The sequence below is a fragment of the Mangifera indica genome, chromosome 5 (assembly GCF_011075055.1).
Source record: "Mangifera indica cultivar Alphonso chromosome 5, CATAS_Mindica_2.1, whole genome shotgun sequence".
Taxonomy (NCBI): Eukaryota; Viridiplantae; Streptophyta; class Magnoliopsida; order Sapindales; family Anacardiaceae; genus Mangifera; species Mangifera indica.
Window position 1 is genome coordinate 20,686,994 of NC_058141.1, and position 23,183 is coordinate 20,710,176.

Below are 23,183 nucleotides of genomic sequence, written 5' to 3' on the forward strand. Positions count from 1 at the left end.
TTCTCCAAAGCCTTGGGTGGGGAATTAATTTACTTTTAGTGTTTGTTTGATTTATGGTAATGATAGATTACCTTAATAATATATTTTTAGTGATATAATAAGTAATATAAAAGATATATCAACTCCACTTTAAGTATTAAAATATTATCAAAATAATTTTAATTTTACTAAAATTTGATCATTTCTTATAATTTTTAAAAACAAAAATATCCTTTTTTTTTAATTAATATAACAAATAATATAAATAATATTTTTAAATAATTATATTAAATGTTTGTTAAGTAAAAAAATATTTTAATATTATTTTATTACATCCAACTAAACACAATAAATATTTATATTTAATTAATGTTTTTAAGTAATGAATCTATCTAGTTATATTTTATTTTTAGTAATAAAAAATTACACAAACTAAATACACTCCTAAGGATTATACATCTTACAAACTCACTTGTCTTGTGCTAAAACACATTCATTGGGACTGAAACATTATCTGAATGCCAACAGCCTTGAATCCAAATCAAAAACTTGCAAACATGAACCCATCATTCATTTGTCCAAAACCCTTTCGTCGATTCACATGTGTACAACATTATTAAGGTCAAACAGAGTATATAAGTTACTTAAATCCAATTGATTGCAATGACCGGCTTACAATTCTTAAACTTTACTTAACAACGAAAACACTACGTTAGGTTTTGGAGAAATGACAATCAATATATAATAGAGTATTAAAGGTTAAATAACATCCATTCAGACCAATTATGTGAAATAGAACATGAATAAAATAGGATCATAGTTCTATTTTTGGAAGGCTTGAATCTCAAGTTATTCAAATACACGGGTTTTTAGTAATTTTATAAACGGTTTTATTTTCTAGGCTTGTAAAGGGTGAGACAATTGGTTGACCTCTTGCACGCAAGAACTAGCCTAAATCTTATCCAAATAAGTGAATTTCTACAGTCAACTTATTATTATTCAATAATAAATTCAATTCAAACTAGGTTAAACTAACTTAAATTTAGATCAAAACTATTATATTTAACTTGAGTTTGAGTTCGTGTGATTTAATAAACAATATCACCAGAGTGTCGTTGGAGGGATGCATAGTATCTTCAAAATCGTAAAAAATGGTGTTGACATAATATACAATTATATCTAATAGATAAATAAATAAATTTTGAATCAAATTATTAAACTAGAATCCTAAATCAAATTTGATTTGAGCTAATTCAAATTAGATCTATACTTTAGTAGACTGGAGCCTTCAAATAGCACCCCATCGTTCCATTAGAGATTCAAACAAAACCCTGGTTTTTTCTCAACCCTTGTATTATTATTATTATTGTTGTTTTAAGGATAAATTCAACAGAGGAAGAACAAATATTTTGGGCGTCGTGGGATGGGATTGCAGCATCAAGGCCGACCAAATAAATAGAGCCCACTTCAACTTAAACCTGCTGTTACCTTCATGGTGGGCCATATAGCCTTGCATGACACATCCTTAATTACAAAACAATTAAACAAAATTAGAGCATGTCCTGCATTCAAATGTTAACGGTACAGGAAGAGGAATGAGAGAAAGATGAACCTGAAAAATAATAAGCTAAAAGGCATGACTATGATACTTTTATGGGGCGGATTCCATCGTAGCCAAATTTAAACAAAGGTTAGTTCAACTTAATTTAAACTTAGAAGTTAATTCAAAATTAAATTTAATTTGTTTGAATTGTTAAAGAAGAAGGACTAAAAGTTGTTATGTTAGAGAATAGGAAAAAAAAAAAAATCAAAAAGTCAGTTTTCCAATTAAACAAGAGTTTTCTAATTAAGTTCAAATTGAAATTTGACTCGATCATTGGTCCAATTACACAATTTATCTGCATCTTTGGTTGGAAATATAACTTGGTTTAGGTTATAAAGCAAACGTGATAAATATTTTCTATCACTTTGTTTGACCATTTCAGTTGGTTTTTAATATGAAACTCAAAGGAAAACAAACAGTAAGTGACACAAATACCCCAAGCAATAGCACTGGATTTATGTGAAAAATCTAATATGGAATATGTACGACAACAAATAGAGAAAATTTTATTATTGATTAAAAAGATTAAAAGATGAAGAGATGCTTTTGTTGTCTCTAATTATGAGTTCAATGAAATTATTTATATTTATTTTAAATATATAAATAGATATATATTTGATATATATATTATTAAACAATTTTAAATTAAAAATAAAATAATAATTAATTATATAATAATAAATTATATATATTTATATGTTTAAAAATAAATATGTATAATAGATATATTATCACTTACTCTTTTTTCACATAAAATTTTATACATTTTTCAAGTACAATAATAATTGATAGATATTTAACATTTCTACTCAAAAATGATATGTCTATTATGATAGATCCCACCTATTTTATCCCTAAGTTATATTTACTTTACTTTGTCTTATTATCTGTTTTATTTACTTTATTACTATCAATAATAATAGATTCAACCGTAAAATAAGTGAGTTAAGATTAAATAAAAAATTAAAAGTAAAATATAATCATAAATTAGCTTACCAAATAATAAAAAATATATAATCATAAATTAAACTAAAAGGATTTAAACATCTGATTGAAAATTCATATAAAAAATCCCAACTTCCTGGCTCCTTCGTGTGTGTTGTTTTTTCATTATTCTAAAGATTGAAATTTTACACGTTTAAGTAATATTCATAATTCATAGAAAAAGAATACTTTAAATATATATATTTTTTTTTGGGAAAAGAATCCACTTAACAATCCTCAGATACAGTATCCGTACATAAGTCTAAGTAAAATTTCTACTGTATCCAGTCCCCACACACGTGGAAAATAATATTTTAGACATTATCGTGAATTTGCATAATTTCTTTTTGACGAGAAATAAAATTAATCTGTTTACATGGTAATAAGATCTGTCTGCTCATTGTTCCCCAGTGAATCAGAAATTAATTATCAATGGTAACGAAGCTACTCTTGTTTCTTCTTCTCTTAGGGTTAAGAGACCCACTATCTGACATGGAGGAGGACGAACACGAAGGCTCTGGGGAACGCCGTCGACTCTGGTTCACTCTAACTGGCTGAACGTTGGCCGACCCGATCAAGTGAGGAAAATTTAGTTTGGCTTTGGCACCACGCATCCTGAAAGCAGCTTGATCATAAGCCAGCGCGGCATCTTTAGCTGTCTCGTATGTTCCAAGCCAAATTCTAGCTCCATTTTTCTTTGGGTCCCTCATCTCCGCCGCGTACTTCCCCCACGGCCTTCTCCTTACGCCCCTGTAACCCATTCCCCTAGAAGGAGCGTGTGAAACACGCTTTTCCGCAACATCAACAGCCGGGCCTTTTGGCTCTGATCTTTTCACAGTCATTACGTTTGAAGGCAAACCAAAGTTCGCAGCCTGCAAAAGATCGCTCCAATTCTCCGTCGAAAAGATACCACTACTGAAGCTTGAACTGGGGGTATAAAGTGATCCAGCATTGGCAGGAAATTCGTAACAATCATCAGCGAGGAGAAAATTACGAACAGAATCTAAAAGAGCCAATTCAGAAGCTGAACTATTATTGATTTCGTACATTTTTGGATGTAAAGACTAAAGATAGCTGGCTAGGATTTGTGTCGATGGAAGATTATACACAACCACATATATAGATATATATACACACACGCCTTCTTCTTGTTTCTAATTTCTTCATTTCCATGAAGCTTCGTTGCCTTGAAAAGGATGCACGTGTTTAATTTCTGCGAGGGCTTAGAGCTATCTTAGCATTCCAAAGCAAGAACCACATGGCTTGGATAAAATAATAATTGATTATGTGAAACAATAATGTTTGAGTATTATATAAATGTCTAACAAATGAAAGGAATCTTTGGTTTAAAAAAAATGTTTTAGGCTTGTGAAACACGGCCACAATTTTGCTCATGCTGCAAATCTTTTATTTGCCAAAAAATTCTTTGGTTGGTCTAAGGGGGTGGGTTTAATATTAGAAAATAATAAGTTCAACTTAAACAAATTATTGTTAAATTTATTTTTTTTAGATAATCTTTTATTTTTTATTTTTTTTGGTGATATTTATTCTCCAACAACTTTTTTTTTGATAATTTCTTTAAAAATCTCATCCCCAACTTAAATAAATTTGAGTTTGAACTAAACTTTTTGGAATGAAATTAAATTCATGTTGGTTCTTTTTTAGGTTTGACTCAATTCCAGTCAAATTCACTTTTTCTCATGGTCTCTCTAATTACATTTAAGATTTATGTGTGTCAAATTAGGATGAATCTAGCAAGTTATCGACAAATTTATTTTCTCCAACAATTTTTCCTCATTTTCCAGTGACTTTTCTTCCCCGACAACTTTTTTTTCTCTTTGATGAAACAATCCTTCTTTTTCGATGTTTTCTGATCTCATTGTCAATTTGAACAAATTTTATCTTAAGATTTGAACTAACTCAAGCTAACTTTTCCTCAAACTCGACTCAAATTCACCTATTTCTATTCACATTTGAGATTTGCCCGTGCTTGTGTGAAATCTCAGATCTAACCATAATTTCACATTGATTATTCTAAAAATTTCTCGCTTTTGCTTTTACGACCATTGCAACAATGTAAGTACCCAGAAACATGGAGAACGACTAAGATGAGCCACATCTATTTTTATTTTTCCAGCTTACACTTTTCAACGGTCAAATATTAATTTTCTAAAGCATGGTTGACAAAACTTATAAAACATATTTTCATATTGGCAAATTGCAATCAGAATCATCTTTATATTTCTTTCTTCGATCTTCTACGTCTTTGTGCCCTTCTAAACTATTCAACCAGAGTCCTTATTAGACTTAGATATGATCTAAGTTGGCTAGCTCCAATTCAGTTCACAACTCTAATTGAATGAGTTTGGATCAAACTTGAATATATCAAGTTTGAATCAAGAATTAGGTTTGTTTTAGTAAATGAGTTGAATTTGAATTATTTTGAATATCCAAATTCAAGTAAGATTGTGTCCAAAATAAAGTTACTTTTGAGTAGATTTTGAACTCGATTTTACAGATATCGAGTTGAGCTTGGACTAAAAAAATTTCAACTTGTCTGTATCTAACTAATCTGGAATTGATTTTTTAAATTCAAATTAATCTCGAATTAAACTTTGTTCTCAAATCAAATATAGTCTTAACCTAGATTCTAGTTGATCTAAAACTGGTCTTTGATTATGCTCAAATTTAATCTAGTCTTAACTGGAAATAGGTGGGTTTTCGTTAAGTGGGAAAGCAAAAAATTTAAGGTGAAATCCGGGAAAAATTGTGAAAACTAAAGAATGTTATGATTAGCAAATGAGTTATAGTTATTTTAGGTTTTTTTATTTTTTTTAAAGAGAATTATTAGTTAAGTTAGATCAATATAGTTTAATTTAAACCGATCATACGAAACCGATAAAATTTTGAATTTAATTATAAACTATACAACCAGTACTTAAATGGTTGCATCCAATAATTTCGACTACATATCCTCTTGGGTTGGGTAAGCTATCCAAGCCACCTACTATGTTTTTGTCTATATCAGTCCCCTTCCCCTTCCTAGTTTCCAAGTCATAATCAGTACGTATAAGAATGCGACCCAAATGAACTTTCACAGAAAATACATTAAATAATTTGGGAAACTAGTCATCATTTTGACTCATCGCTCATTATATAAGCCATAGGCCTGTGTAAACAGTAACCAGCAAAATTCTTATACAAAGCTGTCTATTGAAACACTCCATTATATACCTAAATGGATGACATGTACAGACAGTCAACTGGGGCAGCTTTGAATTCGAGTTTTAGCAACATTCTTTTGACGGAGAATATGGGAAGTTTACCGTTTAAAGTGGATGATTCAGAGGATATGTTAGTGTACAATGCTCTACGCGACGCCATTTTTTATGGATGGAATCCGTCAAGTGATAATCAAGTTGTTAAAACGGAGAGACCATATGAGGGGGTGGTGAAGCGTGATATGCAAGTTCCACGGAAGGAGGTTGTGCAATATAAAGGAGTGAGACGAAGGCCGTGGGGTAAGTACGCGGCGGAGATTAGAGAACCAAAGAAGAATGGATGAAGAATTTGGTTGGGGACTTAGGAGACGCTGCACTTGCTTATGATAAAGCCGCTTTTAAGATGTGGGGATCGAAAGCAAGGCTCAATTTTCCTCATTTGATCGGCTCTGTCAATTTCGAGCCAGTAAGAGTCAACCGCAAGCGCCAGCGCCCATCTGAGCCTCCGTCGCACAAGTCAGAACGAAGTAAACATTAGTCGATGTCATAGTTTCTCAGTTTTGTTGGCATTGTGCATAAGATGGGTTTCTTATGCGTAATTATGGTTGACATGTCATTATCTTGATGGATAATTTTAAATTAAATATAAATTAAGCAATTAAATCACAAGACACACATAATTAATATGTATGTATGTGTGTATATATTAATTAATAGTTGAATCCTTATAATAATTAAATTTATATTATTTTAGTGTGATGTCCGAAAAGAAATCTATTAATTCTCTCTTAGTTAGTTGAATCGTTAATACGATGATGATTTACTTCACGGTTGAGGACTTTTGATCAAATCGCGAGGGAAAAATTAGAAGAAGCATTTCACTCATTCGTGTATACTCTACTCAGTAAGGCTTTGCACTTACAATTATTGGGTGGATATTAATCACATATGCTCAACTGCTCATAAATCTACCAAATAATATTTGATGGGGTCTCTTTCCTTTTTTCATCAACAGAAAAAGCCAAGTTTAAGGCCAGTCAGAAATGTTTGCTAGAATTTTAATCTCTTTTTAGGTAGTTACTTGCTTTCTCTCTTTCAACAGTCAAAATCACGAGCACCCACTCGAAGAAACACATTTCTTCATGTGGACTTGTCCAAGGATGTCAACTCGGTTTCATTCCAGGTCAGGACTACTCAGGCCAACAAAGCAAAATAAAGAAAATTGTCATTTACTGGCTCTAAGCGGTAGAATTCATCCCTTTATAATTGTGCACCGGTTGTTGAGTGATAGGTCCTTGATGCGCTTTATTACAAACGTACAGACAACTTGTGTCAAGAGTGTGTAAATAACTGATATTATCTAGATAAATAATATATTTGCATAACGTGGGTTCATCTTCTCCAAGCAATAAGATGCTCAAGTTATACATTTATAGTCAGTCATGTGCCCACTGTTAAATAAGATAGATATTTCTATGCATGATTGCAATGAGGAACCTAAACCATTGCAGAAGAATTGGTAACTATAAGAAAAGAAAAACGAGACGAAGAGAAAGATAACATCATAGCTTTCACTTTCACATGTGATGTGATTGCAATGAGGAAACTGAAGAAAAAGGGTAATTAATTAAAATAAGCAAAATTTTAAGCGTTTATACGTTTTTAGGTCACCCTAGAAAAGTTTTACCAAAATAAGCAAACTGTATTTTTTTTTATCCTTTTTACCCTTATGTTGAAAAACCAAGTAAAAATATTTTTTCTGAGAATGTGCGTCGGTTTATGGTGGTTACGATGGTGGCTAGAGATTTTACACTGAAACCCTAAATATGTCGAATTATGTATATGGATGTTTTTGAATGTTTCGAACGCTTAAAATGATGTAGTTTCAGTGTTAAGGATGTTTGGAAGTGTAGCCGTTGAGAGACAAAAGCGCGCAAATTTACAGTGTCACGCAAACTGCGTAAATTTACAGTGCTGCGCAAACACTGTTTACACCACGCAAACCTGTTCACATTGCGTAAACACTGATTACATCGCGCAAAAGTAGATATCATAGTTTGTGAACAGTATTTTTTGCGCAATTTTGCAAGCAGTTTGCGCGATGTGATAGTATTTGCGCGGTTTGCGCAGCACTGTTCACAGTTTGCGTGACACTGTTCACAGTTTGCGCGACACTGTTCACTTTTTGCGTGACACTGTTCATTTTTTGCGCTTTTATCTCTCAACGGCTACACTTCTAGGCATCTATTAACATCGAAACTACATCATTTTAAGAGTTCGAAACATTCAAAAACATTCATATACATTCGACATATTTAGAGTTTCACTGTAAAATTCCTAGCTACCATCGTTACTGCCATAAACCGACGTATATTCTCAGAAAAAATATTTTTACTTGGTTTTTCAACATAAGGGTAAAAAGGGTAACAAAAATACGGTTTGCTTATTTTGGTAAAACTTTTCTAGGGTGGCCTAAAAACATATAAACACTTAAAATTTTACTTATTTTAATTAATTACCCGAAGAAAAATGTCTCCTCGTCATATAAGATTATAATAATAATAATAATAATAATAATAATAATAATATAAGCCTCAATTATGACATAAAATTGTTTATACGAAAGCCCGATAAAATATGTACTATTTTGGGAATCTTGGAACGTGTTAATGTTAGAATATGCCCTAAAAACCAATCGCTTTAATTGGTTTTAAGGGTTGTATATCTTGCATATACATTATTAATAAAAGAAAAGTTCTGTTATACTTCACATGTTTTCAACGTCACTTTTATATATATATATGTTGTAGTTGTATATTACATCCATATTAACTACATGCATACGACATGTGAAAGGTCCCGATGAGTTTTAATAAACGTTATCAAATCGTTCCCTACATAGGCAATCTGTTTGGGCAATAATATTGCATTGTGGGTGTGTGCTATATCACCACAGTATATCAATGGATGATATTAGATATGGTGGATATACACATGAGTAAACAATGGAACCATTTGATGGTAGAGAACTGATCAAAGGTTATTTTATTATATTGTTTATCGAACGTGACCGCTGAACGATGATCACATGGACATTAATATGTAGTCAATGATACATCGTGAATCATACTAGTGTATAGATCCTTTGACTTGAGATATCACAGTTGTGCTTCGTTCCGAAACGTATGGTTCATACGGTGTATACCACGAAGCTAATCATGTCTCGTTCAGAAGCCGTTTTGATCATATGTTGCTTGAGCGAGAGGACAAGTGATGATCATACAAAGATCTGTCAGCTCGACTGCTCCCGAGTTCCCATACGAATATCGAGAAACATGAAAATCTAAGACACTGGCCAGTGTAGATAAAAGACCACAAGAAAAGAGTTTCGATGTGACACGTTATGATGTATTACTTGATATTCAAAAAGATTAAATATTGGATTTTGACATTCCATGAATCCAAGTTTAATCGGGATGTAATGACGGAAGGATTGGACTACATGGTAAGTGTGAGTAAGAAAGGTTCATTTGATATTATGTGAAGCTTGTATTTCATTGTGATGTAGGGGTCATGGGACATTGCTAGATGATACCACATGATCAGTGGGAGCTTCATTTTGTAGCGGAAAATGAAGTATATCGGTTAATGACAGTTTTAGGTTATATAATGATATAATGAAATGTATCGTCTGATATGGGGCCCACGGCTACGTCACTATGAACCTTGAAGGTCACACCTATATTTCAAGGAAGAAAATGGTGTTATGAAGCTGAAAATATTTATCCATGGTTGGCTAGCACTTTCCGAGGATAAAAATTATGCTTTTCGAATAAGATTCGGAAAAGGGGCAAAATTGTCATTTTACACCTTTTAAATTGTTTAGAAAGTTAAAATGATTAATTTTGGGCACAAATGACTTAACATGTGTCAAATTCTCATTTCTCTTATTTATCAACCAATGAGAATTAAGCATGTGTTTTAACTTGATAATTATCAAGTTTTAATGCAATAAATGTGAGAGAAAATAAATAAAAATGCACATTTTTCTTTTCTTCTTCTTCTTTGCCGGGAAAAGCTTCTCCTTTCTCCATTTTTCTTCCTTGAATGGTGTAAGTCAAGAGATCACTTATTTTAGTGATTCAAGCTTCCAAACTTCAAATCAAATTACAAGGTACAAAGTAGTTTACATGTTTATACATTTTATTTCTTGAAAAACCATGTAAACTTTTCAATACCATTGCTACATATGATGTGAACATAAATTAAAAATTTTAATTTTCTTGCCAAAATCCTTCAAATGGTATCAGAGCAAGAGTTTGATCCTTGAATGACAAGAACATGCCATAATTTCCTCAATGGCTGTCATTCTTTTGGTTATTGCACCCTGCACAAGATGTAGACCGATACTGATTTAGCTCATGAAATGAAAATAACAACTAAATTAGATTTGGCCGCATTTTTAAGACCTGCTGAGACAAGCGATGTGAACCAATGGCCATGGTAACAGAAAGAACAGTTGGCATTGCTATGGGAATCCCACCAATTAGCAAGACAAGTAGATTATCTATACCAACACGATATCCCCTCTCTTGAAGTCCATATATAACAATTATTTCAATAACCATTCCAATAGCAATTGAGCAGATACAGAAGTTTCCGATTGCTGTTAGAACCTGGAACCATCAAATAACAATATTAAGTAGTGCTTCTACATATATATTTTAATGCAATTATATCAATAGGTCAGCTGTCAACCTTCTGAAAATGCCCAACATGATTAGTGCTTTCAACAAGATGAGCTGCCTTCCCGAAGAAAGTGTGAACTCCGGTTGCAATAATAACAGCCTCTATTTCACCTTGTTTGCAGGTTGAACCTGAGTAGACCCCATCACCAGGATTCTTGGTTACCGGAAGAGACTCTCCCGTAAGAGCTGACTGCAAGAATGGAATTGTCAAATTCAGTTAAAATATTGTCTACTTTAGACATATAATTGTGTCTTGACAATTTAAGAACTCCCAATCTATACATCTAGTCGTACCTAGGGGTGTTATAATGTCCCATTAGAATTTAAATTATGGATTGACTTAATGCATACAGTCTCAGACTCTCAGTGAATAAGTACCTGATCAATTTTCAAAGGATCTCCTTCAAGAAGACGAGCATCAGCTGGAACAATGTCTCCAAGTTTAATACTGACAATGTCTCCTGGAACCAACTCTGCTGCATCTTCCTCACTCCATCTTCCATCACGTAGGACCTGGTAAGAATAGTTTGTCATGTCACTAATTAAAAATATATATCAAAATAACATCTACAGGCCTGGTGAAGCTCTGAGGTAAAACATATCTAAAATGATTGAGACCTTGGCTTTTGGGGCCAATCTGGCCATTAGAGCAGCTGCTGCATTGCCTGCATTGTTTTCCTCTATAAAACTGATGGTAGAATTTATCAAAAGTAAGACCAATATGCCAACGAAATCATGATAATCCGGATCTTTTCCCTGCAAAATAAAGGAATTATCTCTAAGATTAAACTAGAATAAATCAAGGACCTCATGATAAATTGTCATAGCACATTATAAATAAATAGACTTACTCCTCCATGTGCAAGAGCAATAGCCATGATGGCTGCAGCTTCCATTACCCATGATAGAGGATTCCACATAAAGCTCAAGAACTTTAATATTTTACTTTCCTGTAGAAGAAATGAGAGATTCAATGAGTGGAAACCTCTGAAACAATAAATAGAACATAACAAATGCAAGCTGAAAAGCACTTCTAACCTTTTTCTCTTCAAGTTTATTGTATCCAAATAATTCCAATCGCTCTTTAACTTCATCTGAGCTCAAACCATTCCTTGTACATTTCAGGTTTTCAAAAACTTCTTCAATGGGCACATTTTCCTGCATGAAGCGAATTTATTTATTTTTATTAAATGGACCACTGAATCATAGATACTGTATATGAAATAATGGATACCAGATCAACAGCTTCCTTGATGACAGCATCAAGGGCAAAAGACTTTTCAACCATTTTGTATCTCTTTTAAACTAATTAGTACTATTGTCTCCTGAATATCCAATTTCTGAATCCAAAATGTTAACAGTTCAAGAGAGCAAGTGTGCACAGAAACATGAATTGCAGAAAGGATATATGAAGGTAAATAGGTAGGAAGAATTGGACTGAGTAAGACACACATAATAATCAAAGAAATGAGAAGAGACATTTGGACATGTGGCATTGTTGAGCATGTGAAAGGGACAACTATAAACACGACAGGCATAATCAGTAACGTTATTAGGACATCCGCCGGCCAGCGTCCGCTATAGCTTCTGTTAAAAGCTACCAAGGCAAATTGCTAGGTGCCTAGGATTGGATCGAATCTGATCAGTTTGAAGTTGAATTCAAAATGAATGAGTCAAGTTCGAATCAAAGTGTTGGACTCATTTTCATTAATAAATCAAGTTCGAATTAATTCAAATTGAATTTAAAATTAAATTATTTTCAAATTGAATCAAACATAAACTCGTCGATCTCAAACCAATTTTAAACTAATACTTTTAAATTCAAACCAATTTCGAATTGTATTTTGTTTGAACTTGATTCGGATTGAATCCAATCCCATCAAAGTAAAATTTTAAATGCATAACTTCTCCATCGGTTGGATTCAAAGATTCAAAATGGGAGTCAAATAGTTGTCCATAACCCTCGTCCCATCTTGACCAATGATGGAATCAGTCTCAGATATGACTGAATCTTGAGATTGTGAGTGTAGACACCAGCCCAGATTTAGGTTACCTTCTGATTTTTTTTTTTCTGGCCAAAGGAGTTATTTCCACACAAATTTTGTTATGTTTTCAAAGTCATAAAGTTTAAAAAACTCAAAGTTTCACCCATAAACCAATTGGTTTTAAAATTTTATATTAGAAATAAAAATAAAATCGTTATTTTATTAATAATATTTAAAAAATATAAAATTTATTATACTTTTCCCCTAAACTTTAAAAAGTAACTTTATCTTTACTTAAAGTTTTTTTAACTTTGAAAAGTCATAATTCTTCCCCCCCCAAACCTAAAGTTTTTTTCCTTTACCCCTTCGGCTACAGTCTCTGGTGCCGACGATCTCCTCTATCCACTCTAAAATGTTGACTGACGCATGACGGGACACGACAATCTCCCCTCTTCAGATCTCTTTGTCTTTTCATTGAGACGAAGAGACCAATCTCTTCTTCAAAGAGGGGAGGTGCCGATCAATGTTTCAGGATAAAGAGGAGAGGTCATCGGTGTAGAAGATGATGGCTAAAGGAGAGAAGAAAAAAAATATAAGGTTTAGGGTAGGAAATATGATTTTTTAAAGTTAGAAAACTTTTTATATAAATAAAATTGTTAGTTTTTAAAACTTATGAAAAAAAAAAATGAATTTTATATTTTATTAATATTATTAACAAGATAGCGATTTTATCTCTGTATTTAATAAAAAATTTTAATTTTAATTGACTTATAGATGAAATTTTAAGTTTTTCAAATTTTATGGGTATGAATTTGAAAATACATCAAAATTCTTTAGCTTCAGTTTTTTTTTTTTAAAATCTTTCTTAAACATAAATAAATATTTCAAGAACAGAAGGGGACTTTTTATAACCGTACAAATTACATTACAAAAAAGTACAGGGTTGTAAAGTGACAGATTGTCCCCTGGCTCTTGGCTTGTCCAAGATGTCATTTGGGCTGAAGTTTAAGTGCATTTAAGTTATTAGATCGGATTGGCCGAGGTAGTGTTGAACTGGGCAAAAAAGCTTTAGGTTAAGTTTTTTTATCAAGTTGAAGAGTGAAAATTTTCATAATTCAAACGGATTCTATCTAATTAAATAATATGCATTATTTAATTTGAATAAATACTGTTTTAAAATTTATTTGTCCAATCAATTAAGATTTTTATACGAAATAAACCGTTCAAGTCTTCCATTTGTAAACGACGGATTGTCAAATGTTCTGTCACTTATTGTGGACTGTTTACGTCATAACTGTGAACACTTCGATGCCTTAAGGGACAGACGGCTGAGTACGGCAATGCCTCTTGGGTTAAAAAAATAAAATAAAGGCCAAATGAGTGTGTTCCACCCAAAGGTTGATGCCAACTCTACTTTTCACTTATTTAACGGTCAAAAATTTAAATATTAACTTATTTATTAAATTTTATTATTATTAGGATAAAATTATTATTTATTAAAATATTTTAAAAAATAAAATATTTATCTTTTTTTTTTTAACTTTAAAAATTTTTCAAATTTTTTTCATCTAAAATTTAAAAAATAAATATTTCTCTCTAGAGTTTTTTCAATCACCATTGCGGGCGACTAAAGACAATGGTGTTCTCTTTCCCTTCTGGCTTCCCTCTCAATTTTATTTTATTTTGGATCATCACTGAGTGACAAAACCAATCGACAAAAAGAATAATCATATCAATAGATGACAACAACATGTCATCTTTGTTTGAGATGAAAACATTGATGAAGATGAATCGTATCTTCATCTTTGACATGATTATTCTTTTTGTTGACGGGTTTTATTAGTCGGTGATGGTCAAAAATAGAGTAAAATTGAGAGGGAGACCAGAAGAGAGGGAGAATGCCATTGTTGTTGTTTCTGGTCGTCAGCAGTGGTGTTCGAAAAAACTTTAAGAGAAAATGTTGATTTTTTAAACTTTGGATAGAGAAAAATTTATTAGATTTTTAAATTTAAAAAGAAAATATAATAAATTTTTAATTTTTTTAAACATTTTGATAATTAACAATTTTATCTTGACAATAACAATAAAGTTTAACAAATAAGTAGGTATTTAAATTTTTGATAATTAACAAATAAAAATTGAGTTTATATTAAATTTTGGGCCAAAAACAGACATTCCCAAAAATAAAATAAAATCCGCTGCAAGTACATGATTCAACAAAAAACATTGGTTTAACTCCTCGGTTTGTGAAAGAGTAAATTTAACCCAAGGTTTAGGAAAACTACAAGTTTTCAATCTTCGAATTTTCACTTTACAATTTTAGGAGCAATGCAAGCAAAATCAAATTTGGAAATGTGTAGTATGGTCAAAATAACACCTTTTTAGCTTCAGTCGTCATAAGAACGATATGATTGGATCAAAATTATACTTGGACTGAGATTTTCACTTGCAAGTTACACCAAACAACACTTATAATCAAAACAAAAAATATGTTATATGATCGAACCCAACAAGATTATACTTTTCTAATGTGATTCCAACTAATAAATCCAATCAAATAGTTGATTACCCATTATAGGGGTAATAGTGACAATTTAGTAATTCTCCAAAGCCTTGGGTGGGGATTTAATTTAATTTTAGTGTTTGTTTGATTGATGGTAACAATATATTATCTTAGTAATATATTTTTAGTGATGTAATAAGTAATATAAGAGATAATCTTATTATCAACTTCATTTTAAGTATTAAAATATTATCAAAATAATATTAATTTTACTAAAATTTTATCATTTGTTATTAATTTTTAAAGACAAAAATATATTCGTTTTTAATTAATATAACAAATAACATAAATAATATTTTAAAATAATTATATTAAAGCTTTGTTAAGTAAAAAAATATTTTAATATTATTTTATTATATTCAACTAAACACAATAAATATTTATATTTAATTAATGTTTTTAAGTAATGAATCTATCTAGTTATATTTTATTTTTAGTAATAAAAAATTACACAAACTAAATACACTCCTAAGGATTATACATCTTACAAACTCACTTGTCTTGTGCTAAAACACATTCATTGGGACTGAAACATTATCTGAATGCCAACAGCCTTGAATCCAAATCAAAAACTTGCAAACATGAACCCATCATTCATTTGTCCAAAACCCTTTCGTCGATTCACATGTGTACAACATTATTAAGGTCAAACAGAGTATATAAGTTACTTAAATCCAATTGATTGCAATGACCGGCTTACAATTCTTAAACTTTACTTAACAACGAAAACACTACGTTAGGTTTTGGAGAAATGACAATCAATATATAATAGAGTATTAAAGGTTAAATAACATCCATTCAGACCAATTATGTGAAATAGAACATGAATAAAATAGGATCATAGTTCTATTTTTGGAAGGCTTGAATCTCAAGTTATTCAAATACACGGGTTTTTAGTAATTTTATAAACGGTTTTATTTTCTAGGCTTGTAAAGGGTGAGACAATTGGTTGACCTCTTGCACGCAAGAACTAGCCTAAATCTTATCCAAATAAGTGAATTTCTACAGTCAACTTATTATTATTCAATAATAAATTCAATTCAAACTAGGTTAAACTAACTTAAATTTAGATCAAAACTATTATATTTAACTTGAGTTTGAGTTCGTGTGATTTAATAAACAATATCACCAGAGTGTCGTTGGAGGGATGCATAGTATCTTCAAAATCGTAAAAAATGGTGTTGACATAATATACAATTATATCTAATAGATAAATAAATAAATTTTGAATCAAATTATTAAACTAGAATCCTAAATCAAATTTGATTTGAGCTAATTCAAATTAGATCTATACTTTAGTAGACTGGAGCCTTCAAATAGCACCCCATCGTTCCATTAGAGATTCAAACAAAACCCTGGTTTTTTCTCAACCCTTGTATTATTATTATTATTGTTGTTTTAAGGATAAATTCAACAGAGGAAGAACAAATATTTTGGGCGTCGTGGGATGGGATTGCAGCATCAAGGCCGACCAAATAAATAGAGCCCACTTCAACTTAAACCTGCTGTTACCTTCATGGTGGGCCATATAGCCTTGCATGACACATCCTTAATTACAAAACAATTAAACAAAATTAGAGCATGTCCTGCATTCAAATGTTAACGGTACAGGAAGAGGAATGAGAGAAAGATGAACCTGAAAAATAATAAGCTAAAAGGCATGACTATGATACTTTTATGGGGCGGATTCCATCGTAGCCAAATTTAAACAAAGGTTAGTTCAACTTAATTTAAACTTAGAAGTTAATTCAAAATTAAATTTAATTTGTTTGAATTGTTAAAGAAGAAGGACTAAAAGTTGTTATGTTAGAGAATAGGAAAAAAAAAAAAATCAAAAAGTCAGTTTTCCAATTAAACAAGAGTTTTCTAATTAAGTTCAAATTGAAATTTGACTCGATCATTGGTCCAATTACACAATTTATCTGCATCTTTGGTTGGAAATATAACTTGGTTTAGGTTATAAAGCAAACGTGATAAATATTTTCTATCACTTTGTTTGACCATTTCAGTTGGTTTTTAATATGAAACTCAAAGGAAAACAAACAGTAAGTGACACAAATACCCCAAGCAATAGCACTGGATTTATGTGAAAAATCTAATATGGAATATGTACGACAACAAATAGAGAAAATTTTATTATTGATTAAAAAGATTAAAAGATGAAGAGATGCTTTTGTTGTCTCTAATTATGAGTTCAATGAAATTATTTATATTTATTTTAAATATATAAATAGATATATATTTGATATATATATTATTAAACAATTTTAAATTAAAAATAAAATAATAATTAATTATATAATAATAAATTATATATATTTATATGTTTAAAAATAAATATGTATAATAGATATATTATCACTTACTCTTTTTTCACATAAAATTTTATACATTTTTCAAGTACAATAATAATTGATAGATATTTAACATTTCTACTCAAAAATGATATGTCTATTATGATAGATCCCACCTATTTTATCCCTAAGTTATATTTACTTTACTTTGTCTTATTATCTGTTTTATTTACTTTATTACTATCAATAATAATAGATTCAACCGTAAAATAAGTGAGTTAAGATTAAATAAAAAATTAAAAGTAAAATATAATCATAAATTAGCTTACCAAATAATAAAAAATATATAATCATAAATTAAACTAAAAGGATTTAAACATCTGATTGAAAATTCATATAAAAAATCCCAACTTCCTGGCTCCTTCGTGTGTGTTGTTTTTTCATTATTCTAAAGATTGAAATTTTACACGTTTAAGTAATATTCATAATTCATAGAAAAAGAATACTTTAAATATATATATTTTTTTTTGGGAAAAGAATCCACTTAACAATCCTCAGATACAGTATCCGTACATAAGTCTAAGTAAAATTTCTACTGTATCCAGTCCCCACACACGTGGAAAATAATATTTTAGACATTATCGTGAATTTGCATAATTTCTTTTTGACGAGAAATAAAATTAATCTGTTTACATGGTAATAAGATCTGTCTGCTCATTGTTCCCCAGTGAATCAGAAATTAATTATCAATGGTAACGAAGCTACTCTTGTTTCTTCTTCTCTTAGGGTTAAGAGACCCACTATCTGACATGGAGGAGGACGAACACGAAGGCTCTGGGGAACGCCGTCGACTCTGGTTCACTCTAACTGGCTGAACGTTGGCCGACCCGATCAAGTGAGGAAAATTTAGTTTGGCTTTGGCACCACGCATCCTGAAAGCAGCTTGATCATAAGCCAGCGCGGCATCTTCAGCTGTCTCGTATGTTCCAAGCCAAATTCTAGCTCCATTTTTCTTTGGGTCCCTCATCTCCGCCGCGTACTTCCCCCACGGCCTTCTCCTTACGCCCCTGTAACCCATTCCCCTAGAAGGAGCGTGTGAAACACGCTTTTCCGCAACATCAACAGCCGGGCCTTTTGGCTCTGATCTTTTCACAGTCATTACGTTTGAAGGCAAACCAAAGTTCGCAGCCTGCAAAAGATCGCTCCAATTCTCCGTCGAAAAGAGACCACTACTGAAGCTTGAACTGGGGGTACAAAGTGATCCAGCATTGGCAGGAAATTCGTAACAATCATCAGCGAGGAGAAAATTACGAACAGAATCTAAAAGAGCCAATTCAGAAGCTGAACTATTATTGATTTCGTACATTTTTGGATGTAAAGACTAAAGATAGCTGGCTAGGATTTGTGTCGAAGGAAGATTATACACAACCACATATATAGATATATATACACACACGCCTTCTTCTTGTTTCTAATTTCTTCATTTCCATGAAGCTTCGTTGCCTTGAAAAGGATGCACGTGTTTAATTTCTGCGAGGGCTTAGAGCTATCTTACCATTCCAAAGCAAGAACCACATGGCTTGGATAAAATAATAATTGATTATGTGAAACAATAATGTTTGAGTATTATATAAATGTCTAACAAATGAAAGGAATCTTTGGTTTAAAAAAAATGTTTTAGGCTTGTGAAACACGGCCACAATTTTGCTCATGCTGCAAATCTTTTATTTGCCAAAAAATTCTTTGGTTGGTCTAAGGGGGTGGGTTTAATATTAGAAAATAATTAGTTCAACTTAAACAAATTATTGATAAATTTTTTATTTTTTTTGGTGATATTTATTCTCCAACAACTTTTTTTTTTTGGTCAAGACAATCTTTTTTTCATTTTAAAGTTTTTTTTTGATAATTTCTTTAAAAATCTCATCCCCAACTTTAATAAATTTGAGTTTGAACTAAACTTTTTGGAATGAAATTAAATTCATGTTGGTTCTTTTTTAGGTTTGACTCAATTCCATTCAAATTCACTTTTTCTCATGGTCTCTCTAATTACATTTAAGATTTATGTTTGTCAAATTAGGATGAATCTAGCAAGTTATCGACAAATTTATTTTCTTCAACAATTTTTCCTCATTTTCCAATGACTTTTCTTTCCCGACAACCTTTTTTTCTCTTTGATGAAGCAATCATTCTTTTTCGATGTTTTCTGATCTCATTGTCAATTTGAACAAATTTTATCTTAAGATTTGAACTAACTCAAGCTAACTTTTCCTCAAACTCGACTCAAATTCACCTATTTCTATTCACATTTGAGATTTGCCCGTGCTTGTGTGAGATCTCAGATCTAACCATAATTTCACATTGATTATTCTAAAAATTTCTCGCTTTTGCTTTTACGACCATCGCAACAATGTAAGTACCGAGAAACATGGAGAACGACTAAGATGAGCCACATCTATTTTTATTTTTCCAGCTTACACTTTTCAACGGTCAAATATTAATTTTCTAAAGCATGGTTGACAAAACTTATAAAACATATTTTCATATTGGCAAATTGCAATCAGAATCATCTTTATATTTCTTTCTTCGATCTTCTACGTCTTTGTGCCCTTCTAAACTATTCAACCAGAGTCCTTATTAGACTTAGATATGATCTGAGTTGGCTAGCTCCAATTCAGTTTACAACTCTAATTGAATGAGTTTGGATCAAACTTGAATATATCAAGTTTGATTCAAGTTTGAATCAAGAATTAGGTTTGTTTTAGTAAATGAGTTGAATTTGAATTATTTTGAATATCCAAATTCAAGTAAGATTGTGTCCAAAATGAAGTTACTTTTGAGTAGATTTTGAACTTGATTTTACAGATATCGAGTTGAGCTTGGACTAAAAAAATTTCAACTTGTCCGTATCTAACTAATTTGGAATTGATTTTTTAGATTCAAATTAATTTCGAATTAAACTTTGTTCTCAAATCAAATATAGTCTTAACCTAGATTCTAGTTGATCTAAAACCTGTCTTTGATTATGCTCAAATTTAATCTAGTCTTAACTGGAAATAGGTGGGTTTTCGTTAAGTGGGAAAGCAAAAAATTTAAGGTGAAATCCGGGAAAAATTGTGAAAACTATAGATTGTTATGATTAGCAAATGAGTTATAGTTATTTTAGGTTTTTTTATTTTTGTTAAAGAGAATTATTAGTTAAATTAGATCAATATAGTTTAATTTAAACCGATCATACGAAACCGATAAAATTTTGAATTTAATTATAAACTATATAACCAGTACTTAAATGGTTGCATCCAATAATTTCGACTACATATCCTCTTGGGTTGGGTAAGCTATCCAAGCCACCTACTATGTTTTTGTCTATATCAGTCCCCTTCCCCTTCCTAGTTTCCAAGTCATAATCAGTACGTATAAGAATGCGACCCAAATGAACTTTCACAGAAAATACATTAAATAATTTGGGAAACTAGTCATCATTTTGACTCATCGCTCATTATATAAGCCATGGGCCTGTGTAAACAGTAACCAGCAAAATTCTTATACAAAGCTGTCTATTGAAACACTCCATTATATACCTAAATGGATGACATGTACAGACAGTCAACTGGGGCAGCTTTGAATTCGAGTTTTAGCAACATTCTTTTGACGGAGAATATGGGAAGTTTACCGTTTAAAGTGGATGATTCAGAGGATATGTTAGTGTACAATGCTCTACGCGACGCCATTTTTTATGGATGGAATCCGTCAAGTGATAATCAAGTTGTTAAAACGGAGAGACCATATGAGGGGGTGGTGAAGCGTGATATGCAAGTTCCACGGAAGGAGGTTGTGCAATATAAAGGAGTGAGACGAAGGCCGTGGGGTAAGTACGCGGCGGAGATTAGAGAACCAAAGAAGAATGGATGAAGAATTTGGTTGGGGACTTAGGAGACGCTGCACTTGCTTATGATAAAGCCGCTTTTAAGATGTGGGGATCGAAAGCAAGGCTCAATTTTCCTCATTTGATCGGCTCTGTCAATTTCGAGCCAGTAAGAGTCAACCGCAAGCGCCAGCGCCCATCTGAGCCTCCGTCGCACAAGTCAGAACGAAGTAAACATTAGTCGATGTCATAGTTTCTCAGTTTTGTTGGCATTGTGCATAAGATGGGTTTCTTATGCGTAATTATGGTTGACATGTCATTATCTTGATGGATAATTTTAAATTAAATATAAATTAAGCAATTAAATCACAAGACACACATAATTAATATGTATGTATGTGTGTATATATTAATTAATAGTTGAATCCTTATAATAATTAAATTTATATTATTTTAGTGTGATGTCCGAAAAGAAATCTATTAATTCTCTCTTAGTTAGTTGAATCGTTAATACGATGATGATTTACTTCACGGTTGAGGACTTTTGATCAAATCGCGAGGGAAAAATTAGAAGAAGCATTTCACTCATTCGTGTATACTCTACTCAGTAAGGCTTTGCACTTACAATTATTGGGTGGATATTAATCACATATGCTCAACTGCTCATAAATCTACCAAATAATATTTGATGGGGTCTCTTTCCTTTTTTCATCAACAGAAAAAGCCAAGTTTAAGGCCAGTCAGAAATGTTTGCTAGAATTTTAATCTCTTTTTAGGTAGTTACTTGCTTTCTCTCTTTCAACAGTCAAAATCACGAGCACCCACTCGAAGAAACACATTTCTTCATGTGGACTTGTCCAAGGATGTCAACTCGGTTTCATTCCAGGTCAGGACTACTCAGGCCAACAAAGCAAAATAAAGAAAATTGTCATTTACTGGCTCTAAGGGGTAGAATTCATCCCTTTATAATTGTGCACCGGTTGTTGAGTGATAGGTCCTTGATGCGCTTTATTACAAACGTACAGACAACTTGTGTCAAGAGTGTGTAAATAACTGATATTACCTAGATAAATAATATATTTGCATAACGTGGGTTCATCTTATCCAAGCAATAAGATGCTCAAGTTATACATTTATAGTCAGTCATGTGCCCACTGTTAAATAAGATAGATATTTCTATGCATGATTGCAATGAGGAACCTAAACCATTGCAGAAGAATTGGTAACTATAAGAAAAGAAAAACGAGACGAAGAGAAAGATAACATCATAGCTTTCACTTTCACATGTGATTGCAATGAGGAAACTGAAGAAAAATGTCTCCTCGTCATATAAGATTATAATAATAATAATAATATAAGCCTCAATTTTGACATAAAATTGTTTATACGAAAGCCGATAAAATATGTATTTATTATTTTGGGAATCTTGGAACGTGTTAATGTCTGCAACAACTCCCACTACATTCAAAGATATAAAATTGGAAGAAGAATAATGGAAAACGAGCATGTGAACAATATGCTTTTGACTTGAATAAGACAATGAAATTTCATCGAGTTCATTTAAAAGTTAAAAGCTATATAAACAATCATCCTACGGTGACTTTTTCATCAAGGAAGAAAATAAGTCGAGTTGGGAAGAATCTCAGGATCAGATTTGGCCGTTCTGGAATCAATTCGCTAGTTTCTTCTTTCTGATGATTTCGAATCTACAATGACGTTTTCTGCGTGTAACGGCAAACAAGTACTGGAGTGACGGGCGAGTGAGGAGAAGGCCGTGGGGAAAGTTTGCTGCAGAAATTAGGGATCCTGATAAGAATGGGGCTACACTTTTGGCTTGGGGAGTACGAAAATCCTGAGGACGCAGCGCTGGCTTATGACCGAGCTGCTGTTAAAATGCGCGGCTCCAAAGCTAAGCTTAATTTTCCGCATCTCGTTGGCGTCGAT

At 31.8% G+C, this 23,183-nt stretch overlaps 5 protein-coding genes across 5 annotated transcripts; 2 read left to right on the plus strand and 3 right to left on the minus strand.

Annotated features, from left to right (window-relative positions):
• Nucleotides 1–2,752: 2,752 nt before the first annotated feature.
• Nucleotides 2,753–3,687, minus strand: LOC123217644 (ethylene-responsive transcription factor 13-like). The gene has a single exon (XM_044638734.1). The coding sequence runs from the start codon at nt 3,613–3,615 to the stop codon at nt 2,989–2,991; it is 627 nt and encodes a 208-aa protein (XP_044494669.1). The 5' UTR covers nt 3,616–3,687; the 3' UTR covers nt 2,753–2,988.
• Nucleotides 3,688–5,804: 2,117 nt separating this feature from the next.
• On the plus strand, nt 5,805–7,003 carry LOC123216446 (ethylene-responsive transcription factor 13-like). The gene is made up of 2 exons (XM_044636850.1): nt 5,805–6,087; nt 6,861–7,003. The coding sequence occupies exons 1-2, from the start codon at nt 5,805–5,807 to the stop codon at nt 7,001–7,003; spliced, it is 426 nt and encodes a 141-aa protein (XP_044492785.1).
• Nucleotides 7,004–7,753: 750 nt separating this feature from the next.
• Nucleotides 7,754–11,823, minus strand: LOC123216448 (plasma membrane ATPase 1-like). Its single transcript, XM_044636851.1, has 9 exons — nt 11,770–11,823; nt 11,574–11,693; nt 11,387–11,485; nt 11,154–11,291; nt 10,914–11,048; nt 10,546–10,725; nt 10,257–10,463; nt 10,129–10,174; nt 7,754–7,791 (listed from the first exon to the last, which is right to left on the minus strand). Exons 1-9 carry the CDS (start codon nt 11,821–11,823, stop codon nt 7,754–7,756), a joined length of 1,017 nt encoding a protein of 338 aa, XP_044492786.1.
• A 6,057-nt stretch (nt 11,824–17,880) lies between these two features.
• LOC123217626 (ethylene-responsive transcription factor 13-like) lies at nt 17,881–18,781 on the minus strand. The gene has a single exon (XM_044638716.1). It carries the CDS (start codon nt 18,741–18,743, stop codon nt 18,117–18,119), a length of 627 nt encoding a protein of 208 aa, XP_044494651.1. The 5' UTR covers nt 18,744–18,781; the 3' UTR covers nt 17,881–18,116.
• A 2,178-nt stretch (nt 18,782–20,959) lies between these two features.
• LOC123216449 (ethylene-responsive transcription factor 13-like) lies at nt 20,960–22,158 on the plus strand. Its single transcript, XM_044636852.1, has 2 exons — nt 20,960–21,242; nt 22,016–22,158. Exons 1-2 carry the CDS (start codon nt 20,960–20,962, stop codon nt 22,156–22,158), a joined length of 426 nt encoding a protein of 141 aa, XP_044492787.1.
• The last annotated feature ends 1,025 nt before the right edge of the window (nt 22,159–23,183 follow it).